Source organism: Chaetodon auriga, chromosome 12 (assembly GCF_051107435.1).
Source record: "Chaetodon auriga isolate fChaAug3 chromosome 12, fChaAug3.hap1, whole genome shotgun sequence".
Taxonomy (NCBI): Eukaryota; Metazoa; Chordata; class Actinopteri; order Chaetodontiformes; family Chaetodontidae; genus Chaetodon; species Chaetodon auriga.
This window is the reverse complement of record NC_135085.1, coordinates 15,137,802-15,158,881: the sequence shown is the minus strand read 5'-3', so window position 1 is coordinate 15,158,881 and position 21,080 is coordinate 15,137,802. Positions and strand designations below refer to the sequence as shown.

The 21,080-nt window shown below is 43.9% G+C and overlaps 1 protein-coding gene across 7 annotated transcripts in view; it reads left to right on the top strand.

Moving 5' to 3' along the window:
- The window catches only part of LOC143329197 (zinc finger protein 521-like), a 90,997-nt gene that overhangs the window by 34,187 nt on the left and 35,730 nt on the right, over positions 1–21,080 (top strand). For 4 of the 7 annotated variants that reach the window (XM_076744987.1, XM_076744986.1, XM_076744984.1 and 1 more), the window contains exons 4-6: positions 5,570–9,075; positions 9,263–9,347; positions 9,726–9,758. In XM_076744987.1, coding sequence (XP_076601102.1) covers positions 5,926–9,075; positions 9,263–9,347; positions 9,726–9,758 — 3,268 coding nt within the window. In that variant the 5' untranslated portion in view covers positions 5,570–5,925. The remainder of the gene's footprint in view (positions 1–5,569; positions 9,076–9,262; positions 9,348–9,725; positions 9,759–21,080) is intronic. The other 3 variants (XM_076744989.1, XM_076744988.1, XM_076744985.1) reach the window with 1 other exon arrangement.

Sequence of the window (21,080 nt, the reverse complement as noted above, 5' to 3'; positions counted from 1 at the left end):
TGGGCCTCTTCCAATAGCTCTGCGTCCTCTGAGCTCTCGGTCCTGCATCAACTGAGTGATTTGTTCATCTGACTGGAATTAGTCCCAAAAATCGACCACCCCTTTCTCTCTCAGTCAGGGAGGAAGGAGTCTTAGCTAATGTAAAAATTTCTCTCACCACCTCCTCTATTAGATCTTAAGTGGTTGTGTCACAAACAGGGCCGTACATGATAGTGTGTTGTTCAGACACACATTGCTATTTGGGCATCAGAACAGGAAAAGCGTTGAGATGACACATGCATTGTCTCATGGGAGAGGCTCACTACTTTTCCCAGTAACTGTAAAAAGATCCCCTCTCTGAATATGAAGTGGGGTCATGGTGTTACATCAGACAAGTTGTCAGCTTTTTGTTTATTCATTGAATCCCCAATCCCCAATGTGCCACAAATACACTCACACAAACACATCTCTTATGACAACCACTACGTACAGATCTCTGGTACAACACACAGGAAGATAAGGTTTGGCGGCTGAAAGCGCGGCCATGCTTTGCTTCACTAGAATGGCTTTTGAACAAAGTCTAGCTTGCTATAGAAGCGGCAGATGACTGATAGCTAAAGCACTTTTCTGATAAGATAAGGTCCTGGACCTGGATAACAGTTTGGCTTCCTAAATAGAGGAGATGTACTCTGTTGCTGTCAGGCAGTGATAAGCCATCTTGAACCACTTCCAGGACCCCTTAAACACGAAGGTCCAGGCGCCAGCAGCGAGTTATTCCCAAACCATGGTCCCTGAAAGGTTTCGGGAGGGTGTATTACTGGATAAAAACAATAGAATCACAAATGCCTGTTTAGTTTGTCACTTTGGCACTCTCGCACTTACCACTTTCACGAATTGTCCTCTATTTTTTCCTGTGGTGAATATCCTGTCTTTCTGTAACTTTCTGTGGTATTGCTGTTGTTGTGTTGACCAGATCTGCCTAGAGAATGAGATCCCGTATCTCAATAAGATTACTGGTCTAAATAAAGACTGAATAAAAATAGATAGTGAGCTGTTTTTTAGGATGAGCTTTGTCAAATTCTCTGATAAAAAGTAAGTAAAACTTAGCATTTTTTCAAAATATGGTTTACAAAGTGCTTCATGATACTAAAAAAACATCTTAAGCATCTATAGTTTAACACTTAATCAACTACAATGAAAATTCTGCATTTTTTTTGTGGGGTTTTGTAATGAAACGTCTTTCTGTTTAAAGACATCGGTTAGAATTGGCAAGACAGATGTGTGTCTGGGTTTGAGAGTAACAGAATGCCTCTGTTGAGCACCGTGCATATAGATTTTTATGGTATTTTGGCAAAAGGCCAATTCCGTTTTAAGGGTTTCTTACAGTATTCACACTGCCAAATGTAAAAACCAAACATCCCAGCTTTAGCTCTGTTCCTTTAACATGAGAATTAATCGTACCTTTTTTTGTCTGTATCTTTCATTTTTGGCATGTATACATAATAGGCATTAAGGTTTACTCTAATTCCATGATCAAAGAACTCTATCAGCCAAACTCTCACATATATTTTTGTTGCACGTTTTTTGCAACAAAAGCTGATTTTACTGTGCTCGAATATGTATAACTCCACTGTGGAGCACACCAGCCATAAATATTTGTGAAAAATTCCAAAAATCATATGCTGCCTTGGTTCTGATGGAGCAGTGAGCTCACACGACGAGAGAGCAGTATCTGTCAACAAAGAATCCAATTGCAATAATTCTTTTCAAATTATGCACATCATTTAGCATTAAAAATTTAGGGACAATATTTGCCACCATATGTATTACAGTCCAAAGGGAAACAATGTCATCAGGAAAATTAATGACTTCTTCTCTTCAAAATATATTTATATATACTGCTAATTCTCAAATACATTAATTGCATAAATCAAAACACTCTTTAGGGGTTTTAAATGCTATTCCGCTGTGACCGGAGACGGCATACTTACCTGTTCTCAGCATTAAGGATCTTATTTGAACAGGAGTATTTACTCTGGGAAAGGATGCTATAAATGAACATAGAGGAAGTGGCGCACAAAGAGTAGTTCAGACTGGCTTAGCGGAAACTGAGACCTGTGTGTGAAGGGGGAATTTTTAGTTACTTCTGCAGTACAGCAACAAAGAAACACTAATTTGTATACAGCTGTTTCAAATGTCTTTATTAACCACACATAAACAGAATCCTTGAAGTTGACAGGCTAAGCTCTTTGTTTAATTCTTTAAAAAGTTTTCATGCACTGGAGCTTATCTTACGAGTAAATATGGCTATGGCACATTTTATGCCATTCCCTATAGGAGCACTCCAAATGAGGTTGTTTTGTTCCATATAGGAGACATTTAAAAGAGAAAGAGGGAGGGGTAGGGACAGAACTCCCAGAGAGGGACAGGCCTTAAGATGGAGGTCTTCCTCCCAGGACGTGACAGGCTGTTGGCTGGAGGATGCTCAGGAAGGCCTTGGCAGACCAACAAAGACAGCCCTTCAGCTGCAGGGTGTAGTTTTTCAGGCCCCAGCATCCCCTTTGGCAGCAGCACAGAGAGTGCTGGCGTGCACAGGCCCCCGGCCCGAGAGACAGGGAAGTAAGGCCCGTTCTTTTATTTACTCAGGCTGCTGCTGAGGCCTGGGCATTTCTTGTCTGGGTGAAGAAGGAAAAAAACAAGTCTCTCTTTCTCTTTCCTCTTGAGGTCTCCTGAGGAAGATTGCTCTTTCATCTGCAGTTGTTCACACACTTGTTTCGGACATTGTGAATGTTTCTGTGTATTCTATGTGTGCATGTATGTCTGCACATGTATATGTTTGTTACTGTGAATGAGTGAGTGTGTGTGCACTTGTGCTCTCTTGTGTGTTTATTACTGAATGTGTGTGTGTGTGTGTGTGTGAGTAGAACCGTAGTAAGTCTCGCTATGTGGGATAAATGCGCCTAGATGCCCTAAAACAGATGTGATCTTTCTTTGTTTTGTTCGTGTTTGTTTTTTGTTTTCGGGCATTTTAATGGCCATCACAGTAAGACAAAGGACTTACCAACCATGTCTTTATCAGAAGCAGGAACTCTGGGTTTTTGGTCCAGCACACATATAATGTATTTAAATCAGACTGATATAAAGAAACCTCAAGTATAGGTGCAATAGGACGTCAGCAGATGGATCTCAGAGACAAATGAATCAATATTAATACTATGGTGTTATTTTATTGTGCGACAGCTTCTGTAATATTTCACAAACCTGATATTAAAGTAGCTATTAGCCCACCTAAACACGTTCATTCTGCTAGTTGAACTCAAGCAATGTTTGCAACTCCCACATGTCCCCCACAGATATGAGTTTATGTATATGTGTTGTTTGAGTAAAGGCTCTAAATAAATAATATAGATCAAGTAAACAAACAAACAAACAAAAAAAATGGAGTGAGGTTGTCCTGGCAGCTTGGTAATGTCTCAAGGCAAAGACGTCCTCATTTAAGACAGTGGAATTTAATTTAGCCTTGTATACAGGCCCATTTATTTGTTTGTTTTATACTATTGTCTTGAAGCCAATATGTTTGACTGTAAGGCATTGGCTGGGGTCATTCTTCTTGCACTGTCTTCTTCTCCTATACCCTGGGAGGCAGTATGAGAGAGGGCTGATCCGCCCCCTCTGTGGAGGAGGGCATAGCACTGAGTCACCCATCCTCCCTCAAACCAGAGAGAGAGAGAAAAAAAAACATTGAGACATGTATGAGAGATAAAGCAAGTAAATCAAGCAAGGTTTGCTCCTTGAGTGAGATGTGTGTGCAGAGTGGGCGCCTTGCCAGGGGTGGGAGGTTTCCGGGAGGGCCACGGTGTGGAGGTGGGCTCTCAATGTGCCGCTTTCAGCAGTTTGGAGGGGCAAGGGAATGGCCTCCGACCCCATCTGTTTCCTGAAGATAGGCCTGATGGGGGTAAGTGCTCAGAGAGGGCATGATATCCTGACAAAGGGCAGATCTCCCAGCAAAAACAACAGAAAGGGGGAGAGAGAGAGAAAGACTTAGATTTGTCAGCTGAAGGGGAGTACAGAGGTTGGATCCTGGAAAGAGCTTGTGCTTTTCCTTCGTCCCTCATAAATCTCTGCAGTTTCCTCTTGTTTTTCCCATTCCAAGTTTTGGCCTTTTGACACAGTTTTTTTTTTTTTTTTTTTTCTTTTTCTGAAGGGGTTGGGATTACGTTGTTTTATTTAGGTAAGGAAGTTCACAGCACTTAGAATTCGGCAGCGGGAAGAAGTGGTCTGTAACCTTTTGAACTTGTGGAAAGTGGTGTTCTGTGTTTTCCATTCATATCACTGTACAGTGAACCAGTGGAATGGAATGTCGGCAAAGAAGCGATTAGAATAGGGAGACATTAAAGTTATTGTAACACAAATGCTGTTCCCGGGTCATTCTCTGCACCTGCTTGTCCTTGAGTGAGACAGTTAGCCACTCAGTTGTCTTCCCCTATCCGTTTCCCTGTCCCCTCCTTGTCCCCCCCTCCATCAGCGCATGGCACATTCATCCGTCCAGTATCCATTGCCTCACGGCTTAGTGCAGGCCGAACAGACAAATATGATAATAATGCATATTCTATAATCTGATATCTATTGAGTGATGTTCTGAAAGACCCATGTTTCATGAAAATCATCTGTTTTGCAGTGGAGAGTTCCTAAAGGCTATGCATAGCTGTGGTCTAAATTGCACATTTAATCATCTGTTTCACTCTCGAGAACAGCTTTTCCCTGTTTTTCTTTCTCTCTCTCTCTCTTGACTTAAGGTCATTTCAAGGGCTCTTGTTTTTCAAAAATATTCTAGTAATTGTTCAGGAATAATAGAAATGTTCTAATTTACCTCATGCCGGGCTTACATCTTAAAGTACACAAATTGTCTTGTGTTGGCTTTAAATGTCAGAGAGATTGTGTTTTGAGTCACAGTGGGCTAAGCCATTACATGGCCACATACAAGGTTAATTGTAGTAAAAGTAGTTCCACTTATTCTCTTCTCTAATTATACTTAAAATTGCATATTTAAATGTAACTTTTTAGATAACACCTAAGGAGAGCCATTGTTTCTGCTGAAGAAAAATTGTCTAAGTTGCAAAGTATTCTAAATTCATAGACCACAACCTTATAATTACTGTGACAAATAACACCACAGTGGCCCACCTTTTCTGTTCAAAAGTGTGAGAAAAATGAGTTGCTAATACAGTCTTACAAAACACCCCCTCACTCATTCTGTCCCTCTCTCCCCTTCTTTTTCCATGACTTGCCCTTGATAACCTCTTTCGTCCCCTCCGCCATAACAGAGCTGAACAGAACATTCAGACTGTAATGCAGTTGTGCCAGAGTTTGTGTGTTTGTGTTTGTAAATTTTGAGAATGTGCTGGCAGTGGGTGTATGGTGTGGGATTCATGTATGTATTTGTCAAATTGGATGTATTCTGTCTGGTTTGATGTATTTCTGTACTCTGAGGTTGTACGCAAGGTGGAAACAATTTTTCTTGCAGAGGGATAAATACATCTAAATCTAAATCCTTTCTGTCTTTTTCCCAATTTTTTGTCTTCTTCTCCAGACGGTGCTGATCTTGAGGATGACCCGTCATGTTCTTGGCCAGCATCATCTCCCTCCAGTAAGGATCAGACTTCTCCAGGACACTGCGAGGACTATGATTTTGGCGAGGAGGAGGGGGGTCCTGGCCTGCCATACCCATGCCAGTTCTGTGACAAGTCCTTCAGCCGCTTAAGCTTCCTCAAGCGTCACGAACAGAGCCACGGCGATAAACTCCCTTTCAGCTGTACCTTTTGCAGCCGCCTGTTTAAGCACAAGCGCAGCCGAGATCGACACGTGAAGCTACACACTGGTGATAAGAAGTACCACTGTGGAGAGTGTGACTCTGCCTTCTCCCGCAGTGATCACCTCAAAATCCACATGAAAACTCACGCCTCTAACAAACCCCACAAGTGCCCTGTGTGCCGTCGAGGCTTCCTTTCCTCCAGTTCCCTCCACGGCCACATGCAAGTACACGAACGGGGCAAAGATGGCAGCAGCTCAAGCCTTTCTAGAGCTGATGAATGGAAACTGAAAGAAACACGCAAATGCAGCCGTTGTGAGGAGGGCTTTGATGTCCCTGAAGACCTCCAGAGGCATATTGCAGAGTGCCACCCTGAGTGCTCACCGTCTGAGGATGGAGGTCTGGGTGCCACGCTGCAGTGCATCTACTGCCATGAGCCCTTCAGTGATGAGGGCACCCTGCTGACTCACATTGACCAGGCCCACAGCCGAGACAGGAAGGGCCACACCTGTGCTATCTGCTCTGAGCACTTTCTGTCTGTTGAGGACCTCTATGCTCACATGGACATTCACCAGCTACCCGAATCTAGTAACCACAGCAACAGCCCTTCCTTGCTCACTGTGGGCTACACCTCTGTCTCTAGCACCACTCCTGACTCCAACCTCTCTGTCGATAGCTCCACAATGGTGGAGACGGCACCACCTGTGCCCAAGACAAGGGGGAGGAGAAAGAGGGCTGCTCAGAACACATCAGACATTGGAGGGCGTTCCTCTAAACAGCCTAAAGTCTCCTACAGTTGCATCTATTGCAACAAGCAAGTATTCTCCAGTTTGGCTGTGCTTCAAATTCACCTACGAACCATGCATCTGGACAAGCCAGAGCAGGCTCATACTTGCCAGTTTTGTTTGGAGGTTCTGCCCTCTTTACTAAATCTAAATGAGCATCTTAAGCAGGTCCACAATGCAGAAGACCATGCTGCCCTGTTAGCCAGCTTGCCTGATGCCCTCCTTCAGTGTAACTTCTGCCCTGAGGTATTGAGTGACCTCAACGCTCTCCAGGAACACATCCGCTGCTCCCATGGCTTTCCAAGTCCTGTGGCCAAGGAGAGCAATGCCTTCTTCTGCCCCCAGTGCTTCATGGGGTTCTTGACAGAGGCTACCTTGGAGGAGCATGTTCGCCAGACTCACTGTGATGGGGGAAGTCTGCGCTTTGACTCCCCCTTGGCTGTCACTCCCAAGGAGTCTATAGTAGAAGTGTACTCCTGTTCATACTGCACCAATTCCCCCATATTCAACAGTGTTCTGAAGCTCAACAAGCACATCAAGGAGAATCACAAGAACATTCCACTGGCACTGAACTACATCAACAATGGAAAGAAATCCCTGCGCACTCTCAGCCCCTCTTCTCCAATATCTGTGGAACAGACTGCCATGCTGAAACAAGGCAGCTCACGCAATGCCAGTGAGTTCATATGTAACCAGTGTGGAGCCAAGTATACCAACTTAGACCTTTTCCAGACTCACCTAAAAACTCATCTGGATGGTCTGCAGCCTCAACTCACCTGCCCACAGTGCAACAAAGAGTTTCCCAACCAAGAGTCCCTGCTGAAGCATGTGACAATTCACTTCACTATTACCTCCACGTATTACATCTGTGAGAGCTGTGACAAGCAGTTCACTTCAGTGGATGACCTGCAGAAGCATCTCCTTGACATGCATACCTTTGTGTTCTTTCGTTGCACTCTGTGTCAGGAAGTTTTTGACTCAAAGGTGTCTACCCAGCTCCACCTGGCTGTAAAACACAGCAATGAGAAAAAGGTGTATCGCTGCACCTCCTGCAACTGGGACTTCAGACATGAGACTGACCTACAGCTACATGTCAAACACAGCCACCTGGAAAACCAGGGCCGTGCCCACCGCTGCATTTTTTGTGGGGAGTCCTTTGGCACAGAGGTGGAGCTGCAATGCCACATCACCACCCACAGCAAGAAGTATAACTGTCGCTTCTGCAGTAAGGCTTTCCATGCCATCGTCCTTTTGGAGAAGCATTTGAGGGAGAAACACTGTGTGTTTGATGGAAAGGCACAGAACTGTGGTGCTAATGGCTCTACTGTAAGTGTTGGGGAGAGCCAGCCTAAAGAGGATGCTGAACTACAAGGTCTCCTAACTAACAGCCATGGCCCAGGGGCAGCAGGAGGATCTGTGGTGGAATCCCACAACAGCCATGATGGAAGTGAGGAAGAGGTGGACACTGCAGAGCCCATGTATGGGTGCGACATCTGTGGGGCATCTTACACCATGGAGTCACTCCTCACGAACCACCAATTGAGGGACCACAATATACGCCCTGGTGAGAGTGCCATGATTAAAAGGAAAGCTGAAATGATCAAGGGCAACCACAAGTGCAATGTTTGCTCCCGCACCTTCTTCTCTGAGGCTGGGCTGAGGGAGCATATGCAGACCCACCTTGGGCCTGTCAAACACTATATGTGTCCCATCTGTGGGGAGCGCTTCCCCTCCTTGCTCACCCTGACTGAGCACAAGGTCACCCATAGCAAGAGTCTGGACACAGGCAGCTGCCGCATTTGTAAGATGCCACTGCAGAGTGAAGAGGACTTCCTGGAGCATTGCCAGATGCATCCCGACCTGAGGAACTCCCTGACAGGTTTCCGCTGCGTGGTGTGCATGCAGACAGTCACCTCCACATTGGAGCTCAAGATCCATGGTACCTTCCACATGCAAAAGACAGGAACAATGTCTGCCAACCAACCAATGGGCCGCAGCAATGTTAACTGTCAGAACCAGCAGCAACAACATATCCAAAAAACTTTCAAGTGCGCCTCTTGTCTGAAAGATTTCCGGTCCAGACAAGACCTGGTGAAGCTGGACATCAATGGACTGCCTTATGGACTCTGTGCATCCTGTGTGACGGCAGCTGGCTCCAAGAGCTCCAGCCCAACAGTAAATGGAGGTAGGCAACAACAGCAGCAGGGTGGAGCCACCACTCCAGCAACAACTACAGCCCCATGGGTGCAGGGGGAGAGTCTTAGCCCTGGAGATGGGAAAGGCAAAGCTGTCTCTTCTTCCTCTTCATCCTCGTCCACATCCTCATCATCCGCTGCCAAGACACGTTGCTCCAGCTGTAATGTGAAGTTTGAGTCTGAAGCAGAGTTGCAAAACCATGTCCAGACAGTGCATCGGGAACAGGCTGGGGACAGCAACAGCGGGCAGCTCAAGACCCCTCAGGTGTCCCCCATGCCCAGAGCCAGTCCTTCACAAACTGAAGAGGTATTGTTTGTTAGTGTTGTATTGGTTGAGGTTGAATGGTTGATGAAAACATGCTGAGGTTCACAAATTGTTCTGTATTGCTGTGTTAAATTAGTAAAACAAAGGTTTCTACATTGTAAAATTATTTTTTTTATTTTTTATTCAAAATTGACTATAATAATCCCTTTCCTCTTGGTCTTATTTACAGAAGAAGACATACCAGTGCATCAAATGTCAGATGGTGTTCTACAGTGAATGGGACATCCAAGTTCATGTGGCCAACCACATGCTGGGTAGGAGATAACTCTTTTTGCTTCATTCATTATGTTCTCTGTTGCACTCCTGGAACAAAGTCATATAAAAACATTACTTGTGTAATGTCTATGTAAATATGTTTTTTCTACATTTCCCAAAGTATTTTTGCAGTGTAGCGTAGACTTAATCAGTGTGGCTTTTAGGGTGTGTGATTTCAGTGTTAGAGGGATTGATTCTGTGTGACCGTCATCGATGCAATATACAAATCATTAAGGAAAATTCACTGAATTTCACAACAAGTATTTGATAATTTTAAACACATTTCAGACAGTATATTCAGACTTTTTCAAAGGTGAATCTCATACTGAGGACTGATGTGATGTGTGTAATAAAATATTTGACCCTGTCTCATTCAGGCTCACAAGTATCTGGATCACATCACCAAATAGGTGGAATTATTTTAATATTTTGACCATCAATTGCATCCCCAGTGTTGTGCATTTATAAATCCATCATCTTCATTCACCATGCATGTGAATGGTATAATATATTACGTGTGCATGCTTGTGGAGCAGAATCTTTCCACTTCAAACCACTCTGTATGAACGTAGTTTGAAGTAGTGGAAACACGCAGATTATTGAACTATTTAAATACCAAAACAGATTTTATTCAAACTGCTTAAAATTCAAAATATTATTCCACAGTTTTTGAAAAATCTCCACAATGCTTCTGTACGTTATTTTGTTTGTTTGTTTATTGTGCCTCTTCACTTAAGTAGTCTGTTCAGATGACTGAGATCTGAATACACCATTTGGTAAAATACTTTCATGCTCTCTGCATTTAATGACGTCAAATCAACTGAAAAAATGGATATTTGATTTTATTACACTGTGTATCACAAAATTACTACTACCTGTAAGACTAACCTCCACAAAATGTCTTTACTCTTGGTTGTCATTTGTATGCAGGCAGAATAATTTGCAAAGAACAGACAATTGGAAAACAGGTTTTCTTGCCTGCAGTAAGTAGGCGTCTGAATTCCGGTCTCACGTTCCTTTATTCATTCATTTATTCAGCTCGTTTGGCGGCTCTTTCATTACACTGCATTATCTGTTGTCTTCAGTGGGAGAGAGACTCATTGATCTGGAACCAAACCGCCTCTCTGTTTGGGACACGCTTCTAGGCGCAGGTGAATTTAAACACGGTGGGCAATTCTATCAGGACCGGTAGGCAATTCTATCAGGGACCCACTGTTTGTGCATAAACAATCAGAAGCATGTGATTTGTGATTTTGATGCTTCGGTGTATTTGCAAAGGAGAGAGACGAGCTGAGAGTGTGTAGGTGTGTATTTTGTATTCATCTTTGCGATCTGCTCACCCACTATTCTACTGGGGGTGCCTAATACAGTACCATGCCAGCATTAGTCCTTTCTCTCGCAAAGGCAGGCACGGAGCACACTGGGAGGGTAGAAAACAAACCCCCCTACTGGTTATTTTATGTCTGTCAGCCGCACAAGCACACAGTTCCCCCATAATAGTGGAATTCAGACAGCTTAAGATAACAGGAGGATAGGTGATTGGGTTATTGTCTGATGTCTTACTTCTCTGATATGCCATTGCTTTGTATTCTACATGATCACGGGTTTCATCAGGCTCCTCAAAAGGGTTTCTGTTAGATGCATTTGTTTTGTGATCTCTAAAATATGGAGAAAACAAAACTCATTGTTATGAAAATTTGCTAGAAAGATGAAGCTATCTAGAAGTAACTACATTTTGTGAAGCAAACAAACAAAAAGGAAACTTAATCGAATGAGGAAAAATGAAAAAATATGTTTAGCTGAAGAGATATAAAGGAAAACATATGCCCCAGCTTTGTTGTGTTACAACACTAATGTTGATCTTATGGTTTTATATAGCCTCTCAAGAAATGGTCCATTTTGATGTAGAGTGGGGTTAAATTCAATCCAGCCTGTAATCACGGCAAAGCCAATTTGGGCAAAAAACACGGGGAAAAAAAAATACTCATTTGGAAAAGCTCTAAATACCTTCTCTACTGAAAAAAGGGACACTTTCTCCTTTTAATGGCCATCTGCACAGGAGAGGGGAAACAGGGGGCTGGGGTCATCTCCGCTCAGCTGTCAGCGTTATTAGCGTAGGTAATGGAGCAGACGCTGGATTCATAGGGGTGTTGTTTTCATCCATGCCCCGCTCCATGGTGTCAGTTCACACTGATAACTCTATATATAGTGATGTGCCATGACATAACCATAGTGCTAAGTGTATGGAACAACAAAACCTGAGCCTGTCTCACCCAGACAAGTCCATATTAGCTGCCTTTGTAATACAATAGTCTCCCTAAACCAAGTGCACTCAGCCTCCACCCTCACCTCCTCCTGTCGGTCCTAAGTGCTCGTGGATGCCTCTTCTGTACGACTGCCAGCACATTTTGATGCATGGATATTACACTCAGATGACGACGGCGCTGGTTCAGACATAAAGCGCAGCTCCAGTGCCCAGCTACTCAACATTTACTATGATAATAGAGGTAAATGAAAAGGAAGGAGGTGGCCATGGGTGCAGAAGGGTGTGTTGCAGACCAGCCCCAGCCAAGCCTGTGAACGGCCCCACGTGTTTTAAGATGGAGGCCGCAGCCTGCTAGGGCCCAGATGGATCAGTACACATTTGCTGTACAGCTGGTCGCTCTGTTTGGGGACCTGGTGTGATACTCCTATGGAGAAAAAAATGATATCGCCACCATCCAAGGAGCAATTTAATAGCAGGCCAGAAGACAGCTGGCCACTCTTTAGTTTAGAGTTTTTTTGGCATGGCTCACTTACAGAATTGAGGGTGTCCGATTTTTCTCCAGAGACACACAGATTTATACAGCTTTCAGCTGCTGCAGTCACTATCAAACCTTTTATTTCTATTTTTCTTTCAGATTAGAAAACAAATCTGCCCATCCGTTCAGTTCAGTGTCTTGATGTGTAGTAATTGTATTGGAAAATATATTTAAAATCATGGTGCTTTCACAAAGTCATCTGTTTTTTTAAGAGGACCTTTGAAGGTCTTTCATTGACACAAAAGCCTGTTTGGTTTTATCAGCATGCCATCATGCCGCCCCATTGCTTCACTTTGACCCCACTGTAAACTATGACATTTGGAGCCTCATGGGGGGCACGTTTGGCCCATTTATCGCACTGTTTCAAATGTCCCTGTGTGGATTTTCAGAGCCCTGACATGTTTTGAAGCACAGGCTCTGTCTTAAAGGGTTTTAAAGGTGAAAAGGGTTTTTGCTTTCTCTGTTATATCTGCTTTCAATCCAATTCTCATCTCACTCCTGCCCATTCCAAGCAGTTACTGCCAAGGTGGCAGAGCTCAGAAGGACAATTGTAAACAAACAAACCAAACCACATCCTGGAAAAGTGTTTTTGGGGTCACCTCTGCGGATTTTTTGGGCTGGTGACAGCACAGAGCTTGAAGCCAAGTCAGGGAGGAGCCTTCTCTCACAGACAGGAGCCGATGGCCTGGTCAGTCCAGGCAGAGGGGGGCACTGGAGGGGTGGAAAGGTTCGGGGGCGGAGAGGGAAAGGCACATTTGCTGTACAGCTGGCCGCTCTGTGTGAAGCAGGCACTGTGGGCCGTTACAGAGCTGGAGAGGAGAGCGAGTGAGAGGCCTTCAGCTCTCCTCTAGTTTCTCCTCCTCCTCTCTGTTCTCTCGTTCTCCTTTCCCCCCTCTCTCTGTCCACTATCTCTCCATTTTCCTCTCACTATCAAGCTCCCACATTTTCATATTAACCGCGCGAAAACCTGGCAAAACATACTGCATTGGCTGTTACTGGGGGAACAGACAGGAGGCACACTGTAACAGTATTTGAAGCTGAAAGCCTTGTTTTTGTTTCTTGCTAAAGGCCGCAAATTATGCTCGACACATATCCTCTTGTCTTGAGCCCCTGGAGCTACTTGGCTAGTGTATGTTGATTACATGGTCTCCATCACTGTCTCTGCCCTGGTGGCAAAACATTTACTACTACATTAAGTGCTTTTTTTCCCCTCCTGGTGCATAAACAGAATATGGTATTTTCGGTCTTTGTTTTTCTATAATCCTCTTTGATTAGGTGTGTCTGATGGTGTTCCCTCAGTTTCTGGGACTCATTCATAGAGCACATACACATGTAATCTGCTAACAAACATGGCCAAACACTCCTCATTTGACTCCTAGGGGGCTGGATCAGAGTCAGAACTCAATAGACAACACGGCACAGGAACAGGATCAATCTTATGAAATAAATAAGAGAACAGGCTTGGACCAGCCAGTGGAAACAAAGGAAGCCATGCGTGCCCTATACTGAGTGTGATATCTGCCTGCTTTTATTAATTGGTGATTAATAACGCCTCTCTGTTCGTTAGCGCAGTCACCTCCCGTGCAGCCAAGTGTGTTGCTGCTAATATGCAATTATGCGCACCTTACTGCTCGTTACATTATACCTCTCCCTGACTAATGTGGCATCCATGAGGAGAATAGAAAACAGAGCTGCAAAAGAAGGGGAAAAAAAGCTATCAATAGGATTCTCACATTCACTGTGTTACTTACCTGTCTGGATGGAAAGCAAAAAAAAAAAGAAGTTTCTTACAAATTCCTCAATGTAACCAGGAGACTGCATTAAAAGTTTTACAGCATTGCAGAGACTGTTTTGCTCTTCCTGGTGTTTTTGTTGTAAAGCAGAGGTAATTGACATCACCATGGGGATGCTCTGTTGCTAGGCCAGACAAGCTCAGTCTGATGTGGTCCTTATCTATTGATTTTCCTGACATTTCCCCACACTTCACAGACTAGGCCAACATGTGAGAAAATATCTGATGCTCTCAGTTCATACAGCCTGTTTGTACAAACTCGGAGCGAACACTTGCTGCCCCTTACTGCATTGCAATTGGTAGGTTGATGTCACCATGGTGATTTGGGCCAAGTTCCTTTCTGTGATTGGCTGAACTGGGCTCATCTGTTGAGTTAATCATTCTAAAGCGTAAATTGCAACTGAATACAGTAACACGGATTCATATGAAACCTGTTTTTTGTTTGAATTTAAGGACATCATCTGATAAAAGATTCACTGGTGTACTTTTAGAATCCTCCCATGCAAGTCTAGTTGGGTACTTGGGTGACCTGAATAAAGGTAAGCTTTTCCTGTGCTTCTGGCTATGTTTTATTGATATACAGGAGGGATGTCTCCTTTACAGTGTTAATGCCAACTCTTGTTCTGAAGTGAAGCCCATAAATACTGGATGATCAGAATTAACCTCTGCATTACTCCACCTCCCCATGGTCTCCGAGATGTCACCAAGGCCGTAGGTGCATGCGCGCCCCTGGTCTGATGGGGTTGCTTAGCAGTCTGACTGGAGGGGGGCTTATGGGAGAAGTGCAAACAGACAGTCCCGCCTCAGTAAAGGTCAGAGCTGCAACCTACACCTCTCAAATCCCAGCCTGGCCCTGGTGGGACCAAGGTTCCAAGCGTGCCTAGAGATGCTTGCGGTAAGGGAGAATTGCAGTGAGAGTGAAGTGGTGCGCTACTGCTGAACTGCATTGCTTTTAGTGGTTGTCAGCACCAACAGCGCTGTGACAGATCTGATCTAACTTTGTGCGGTGGCTCTTAGTTGGTGTGTTTTTGGAATGACACGCACGCTGGGAGAGCAGTAGCTAACATATGCTACTGCATAGGAAAGAGTTTCAGTGATGTTCTCAAAATTGCTGTTAACTACGCTTCATAGGCGTAGAGAGGTTTGTTTAAGAATACAAACAGAGTCCCCCCAAAAAAGTTTTAGCTCTCTTTATGGAGCGCAGTTCCAAAGTACCATGTAACGAATGACTATCCTCATCGAACTTTGGCTGTGTGAATGGCAGACAGGGGAGGAGAGGGGAGGGGGATAGGGTTCTGAAAGGCCCCCCAGCGTCAAAGCCTTAATAATCATGTGAGCAGCGCTGGACTTCATTACCCTCCTGTTCGACAGGCCGAGTGCCAGCCTGGATTGCTGGCTGGCTGTGGCAAGGTCAACGGCGGAGGAAAAACCAGTTACTGTGTTACTCTGGAGCGGAATGGAGAGGGGCGGCCATCTGTCAGCTCAGGCCTGCCATACCCGCAGAGCAAATGGACACGGGCGGCCAGAGGAGAGGCCACAGACACCCATAGAGCTAAACCCAGTGAGCATAACACTGAGGCATGGACACAGATCCAGCCAAAGAGATGGGCCTTGATACCACTAAAACACATATATACACACACATTGCGGAGAAGATAAGGCTATCTCCAAGAAATTTGGCAGCAGCTTGTGTGTGTTTATGCATGTTTGTTTTTAGTGTCAGCGCACTATTGGGCCCCTACTGTTTTAAGTCCAGATGGCAAACCATTTGATAAAAAGTTGATAAAAGTTTTGCTTGGCTTGCCAACAGTAAATGTTTTAATCATAGTGTTCCTTTATGAAGACAAACTCCTTGTGAATCTCAGTGCGGAAAATGTTATCGTTGCCTTCAGACCACATTTTACATGTCAGCAGGGACCACGGGCAAGTTCGGGACCCAGTGTAAGCAACATGTTTTCTTCCTAACGATAATACAAACAACACCGCTATTATATATAGCCTTTATATATTCTCAGATCTCATGCTCGTCCATATCGGACTCCAGTTTTCGTGTTTCACCTTGCTGGCTGTTTGTCGGCGTCTGAGTCGTGTCGACCCTGTCTGTAAGGACCTTTACGATGCCCTCTGGCCAAAGTGGAAGAACCCTGTGGAATGTTCCAAAGCTCTCTAATAGGTTTCAGGTGCTGCGGGCCACCGGCCAGCCCCCCGCCATCACCCCACTCTGTGTGTCTTGTGTGATAGGACTCCCAGCTCAACAGTCAAAGCACCACCATTTCTCCTCTAAAAGAGAGAGGGCAGAGCTACGAAATGGATACCCATTATTGTTTATTGTAAAATCTTTGCTTGTAGTCCGTTATTTGCTCTTTCCGTGGTTCACGTGGAGTCTTATGCGTCTCCTCTCGCTGAAAACTGTGGCAAGTAAATGCAGGTCAAGTAAAAGTATAGCAGTTTTTCCTCTTACACACGTGGTTGAAGTTCAGGCAGAAATGCCAGTTTGCATCTCCACCATTCGACAACTCAGCACAGCTTAAGTTCCTCCTTGTTTTCCTCCTGCACCGAGAATACCGACCCCCCGGCTTGAACGTCAACATGCTCCGGAAAACAGGGAGATGGTCCAGGGCGATTCCCCCCACATTAATGGAAATCACACAGGAACTCCCTGGATGAAAGCTTTATTAGTTATTAAGGTTTAATGTTGATATCAGTGCTTATATGTTTACTGGAGTGCACGGTGCTGCTGATGTGGAATTGTCAGAGAGGTGCAGATTTAGTAAGGAATTAGTGTACACCCAGGATTTAATTAAGGGGATCTATTTCCATCTTGTTAGAAAGAGATAATGTGAGTACTTCATGCATCATAGGCTACCATATTAAATGCTGCTTCCTGTAACAGCATTATATCCACTACAGTAGTGCTTGTAGATTACAGAAAGGAAACAACATTCTATATTCGGCTGGAAGAATCGCAGCTTCAAGCACATAAGCTCTCTCTGTATTTTGGACTTTTTTTGAATTTTAAATAATATCTTAATCTTTTAATGCGCAAACACGGGCAAACAAAACCGTACGTGACATTCATTAGAGCTAAAATAGTTACACTTGCTCTCTTTTCATATGTCTGGTTCCATTTCCAGCATGACAGTGGAGTGTGAACACTGAAGCGACATGGCCTCTTTGTCTCTCCATTTGTCCCACCACTGCCTAGAGACGTAAACCTTAAGCCACTCACTCTCTGATTAATCTTTAACATTTATAATTACTAATTAAGTTAGTAAGAGACTTTTAATGTAGTCCTCCTTCAATGGGGAGCAGAGAGGACAACAGATCATTAGCTTCAATAATGAACGCGGATGAGACAGATAATGGCCTATGATAGGTGAATACTGACAGTTATATTAAATGAGGCGAGTATATGGGAAATGCTGTGAGCGAGTCGCAGTTTGTGGATTCAAAGGCACAAGGAGACAAGGTAGTGAAGTACTCCAATAATTCCAGCAAGGCCTTAAAGCACAAGGAACTCTTAGAGGTGGTTTGTACTAGTGACTAAAACATTATGTGGTATGTCCATATTAGCATACATGTATCATATAATGTATCTGCTTTGGTGAATGTGTCAACCCCTGTTTCATGTACAGATTTTATTTATTCATTCACACTGGTTTCATTGAGTTTTTGGTCTCCCTAATGTCTTCGGTGTATCTCATTATCACATTATTACATTAGTGTCTGCATTATCCTGGTGGCTGTAAGTTGCTGCCCATTAAAAGAGTCATTTCATCTCAGTTTTTTTTACCTTAACGACGATGCTACTCTGGCACATTCCGCGAGCCTTCCCACTTTGGGGAAGGTGCTTATGCCATAATGATTATTATCATTAAGAAGATATTAATGTGCTTAGTGTTTGCGACCCAGCTGCTCATCATGGCCTGAGCTCCCTGCCGGGGAAGGGAAGAGAGCTGCTGCCAAAACGGACAGTGCACGTAGGCCACCGCCCACCTGTCCAGAGGTTTCAGGGTTAGTGGAGGTCACACCTACCTACCTCCCTGCCCTCTGCTGAACTGGAGGAGGGATGGCTTGGAACACAAAATTGGAGGAGATAAATTGTGTTATGTGGAACGAAGCTAAAGAGCTGTAGTGAATGAATTCAGGTGGTTCTAAGCACATTTCTTATATACAACACACATTTTATTTAGTTATACTACTCTGCCGTAAAGAGAAATTTATGTTTTCCCTGCTGATTCATACACATAATTATTCAGTGAATTTCAATCTCTTATCTCAGACTGATACAGTAACAGAACACTAGACCTTTTTGCATTGAAGAGTTTTGTACATGGGTTGTTCAGAATCTTAATCGATTTACGCAACCATACTGAACAAAACCTTTACCTTATGTGTCTTCTAAAAGAGGTCGTGGCAGGATGTTGCGTGATGAAGCCTCATACGCACAGATAGACAGTGTGGGGCTGAGGGCAGCCTGGCTCAGCCTCTCTCAGTCAGTCTCTCAGTTTCAAATTGCTGCTTCATTAGGGCTTGGAAAAGAAACCCATGGTTACATTTAATCAAATGAATCGGTATGGCAGACCCACATAATCAATCACAATCCTTATCCAATATGTTACATTCTGTAACTACCAAGCTGGCTTGGAGAAAAGTCAATTACGGCCCCTCTCTCTGCTCCTCTGCCATGGTTACTGTGTTATTATACTGTTTCTGCAGTTGTTTTCATTATGCACATGGGCCGTGCACATCTCACACATACAGCCTTCTCCTATTCATACAGTCGTTTCCTATTTTTCCTTTTTATATTGCTTGTTCTTGTATGATACATGGGCTGAGGGTTCATTGGGGAGCATCATGTGCCATATCTGGAATAATCAAATTAACTATTAATTATTTTTGCTCTCAAACTAACACTTGTGTTACTCAGTGGGCTTCAGTGATGTTGTTCATATTTCATATGTTTTGTGTCCATGCGGATCTGTTCTCACTGTCTCTCTCCGTATCAAATCTTTTACAGTTTGTTTCTATACACGCTCTACTTTCTCACCTCGGATCCCTCAGTACATTTATGTGAATGCAAACACGCACACGCTGCACGCTAAGGCGCACGCACGCTCGCACACAAACACTGTTAACATGCCCACATACTGTACACACTCTCATCACTCAATCCATCAATCCCTTTTCTCTCTTTTCCTCGCCTTGTGTGTTCTCTCTCCCTGCGTTTTCACTTCAACGCTCAGCCTCGCGCACAATCAACGTGCTCCACATAATACACACAGGCGAGGAAACACACACAAGCACGCACACACAAGGTAGCTAGGTTGGTGGGGGCCATGGCTGCAGCTCTTCTGCGCAGTCCCAGAGTGGCTCCCGGGGCTCGGCTGCCAGTTGTTTGCCAGCGTCTCCGGGTGGAATTCATTCAAATTAAAGCGGTGGAATGAGGCCCGAGTCCCAGAATGCCTCGTCCCTCTCCTTCATCAGCATTCCGCCGATGAGAGTAATTAAAGCAGAAATTAATTCTGCTGTAAGCAGAGGAGCCACAGAATAACTGATATTAGAGGCTGGATGATGAATGCTTGGCATCAAGGGAGGTCTCAGGGGAGGAAGGGGAAATTCACAGATCTCTTTTTCTTTTTCTTTCTTTCTTTCTTTCCTTTTTTCTTTCTTTCTTTTTCTACCGTTTCACTCTCTCTCTCTATTTTGCTCTCTTTGCCCACTCCTGTGTTTTTATTTCTTTGGTTTATGCTGGCTACGTTTCTGTTCTCTGCTTTTCTCTCTGTGTCTGCATACGACTTGCCCTTTCTCATCTTTACATTTCTTTCATCCTCTGTAACAACATTTGTCCTTCCACGCCGCCTAAAGATTGCCACAGAGAACCAAAGCCATTGGTTTTAAGCATGACTGAAGACATCCCCACTAAGCCCCCTCTGCTCAGTAACAGTATTTCACATTCTGTCAGCACTGGTGCTCTCATTTTCAGTCAACAGGCATATTAGAGTGTACTGATGCTGCAAATACTAGCGCTTTGTTGTTTGTCAACTGAAGCCAAAATGGAGAGTGCTTCCAGGTGAATTCTATAATACTAAGGTCTCACTATTAAGTATCTATATCTATATCTATATGAGTATAAATTATGGTAATTGTTAATCAGAATGTGAGCAACCATAGAAGTGCACAATTATTGAATTGGACTGTGTGTATGGAGTGGCTTGGAGCAAAACGCTGTTACTTTTGTTGTTGTTAACACTGTTGTTTCCAAGACAAACTGTCTTTTTTCTCAGTTATGGTTTGAGACTGAACCTTGAAGCTCTCCAGATGATGTGATATTCTACCCAGGATGATTCAATGATCCCCCACGTCCCCTGACGCTTTATTTTTGGAATAGCACATCTTTAGCAAGAGCAGTCACAAGACTGAAAGACAAACAACTGAACTCATGAAACACTGAGGGTGGATGAGGCTGTCAGTGAGCCTGTTTTCCTCTCTTAGAATCAAATGGAATTGAACAAAGGTTAGCTCTATGGGGCTTTATGGTAATGTGATATACGATGTTGCCATGGAATTTGCCAATGCATGTCTTAGCACTGTCTGACTCCAAGGAGGGAGTGAATGGTAATTACGCTGACCTCTGCTCCTCCCTCTCTTATTCTGCCCTCTGGGTAAAAAGCCTGAGGAGGTAATAAACAATAGATAGATTTTGCCCTGTTTGTATTGCAGCTGCCGCGCTCTTAATGACACCCGAGATTGGTCTCTATTTTGAAAATAATGCATGCCAAGATTTGCAGGTAGTAGTGTTGCATTTTTAATTGGTTTGTGCAAGAATATCTCAATCACATGTAAATGAATGGGAGCTCAATCTGAGAGTTACTGACTGTTATTAAGAATTTAGCAGGCTGGCCTGGAGTCGAAACACAGAATGAATGATGAGAAACCAGAAAGGACCCAAAAGCAGAGGAGATGCAAACAGGAGACAGGACCTAAACCAGCCACAAAACCTGTTGATGAGGCCCGGTTGGAAGGCTGAAAAGCAAATAGAAGACTTCATTGGCACTGCCCAGTAATACTAAATTAATGGGACAATTATTGTTCATCAGGAAATACTTGAAAAACACGCAGTTTTCCCTTAATAGATT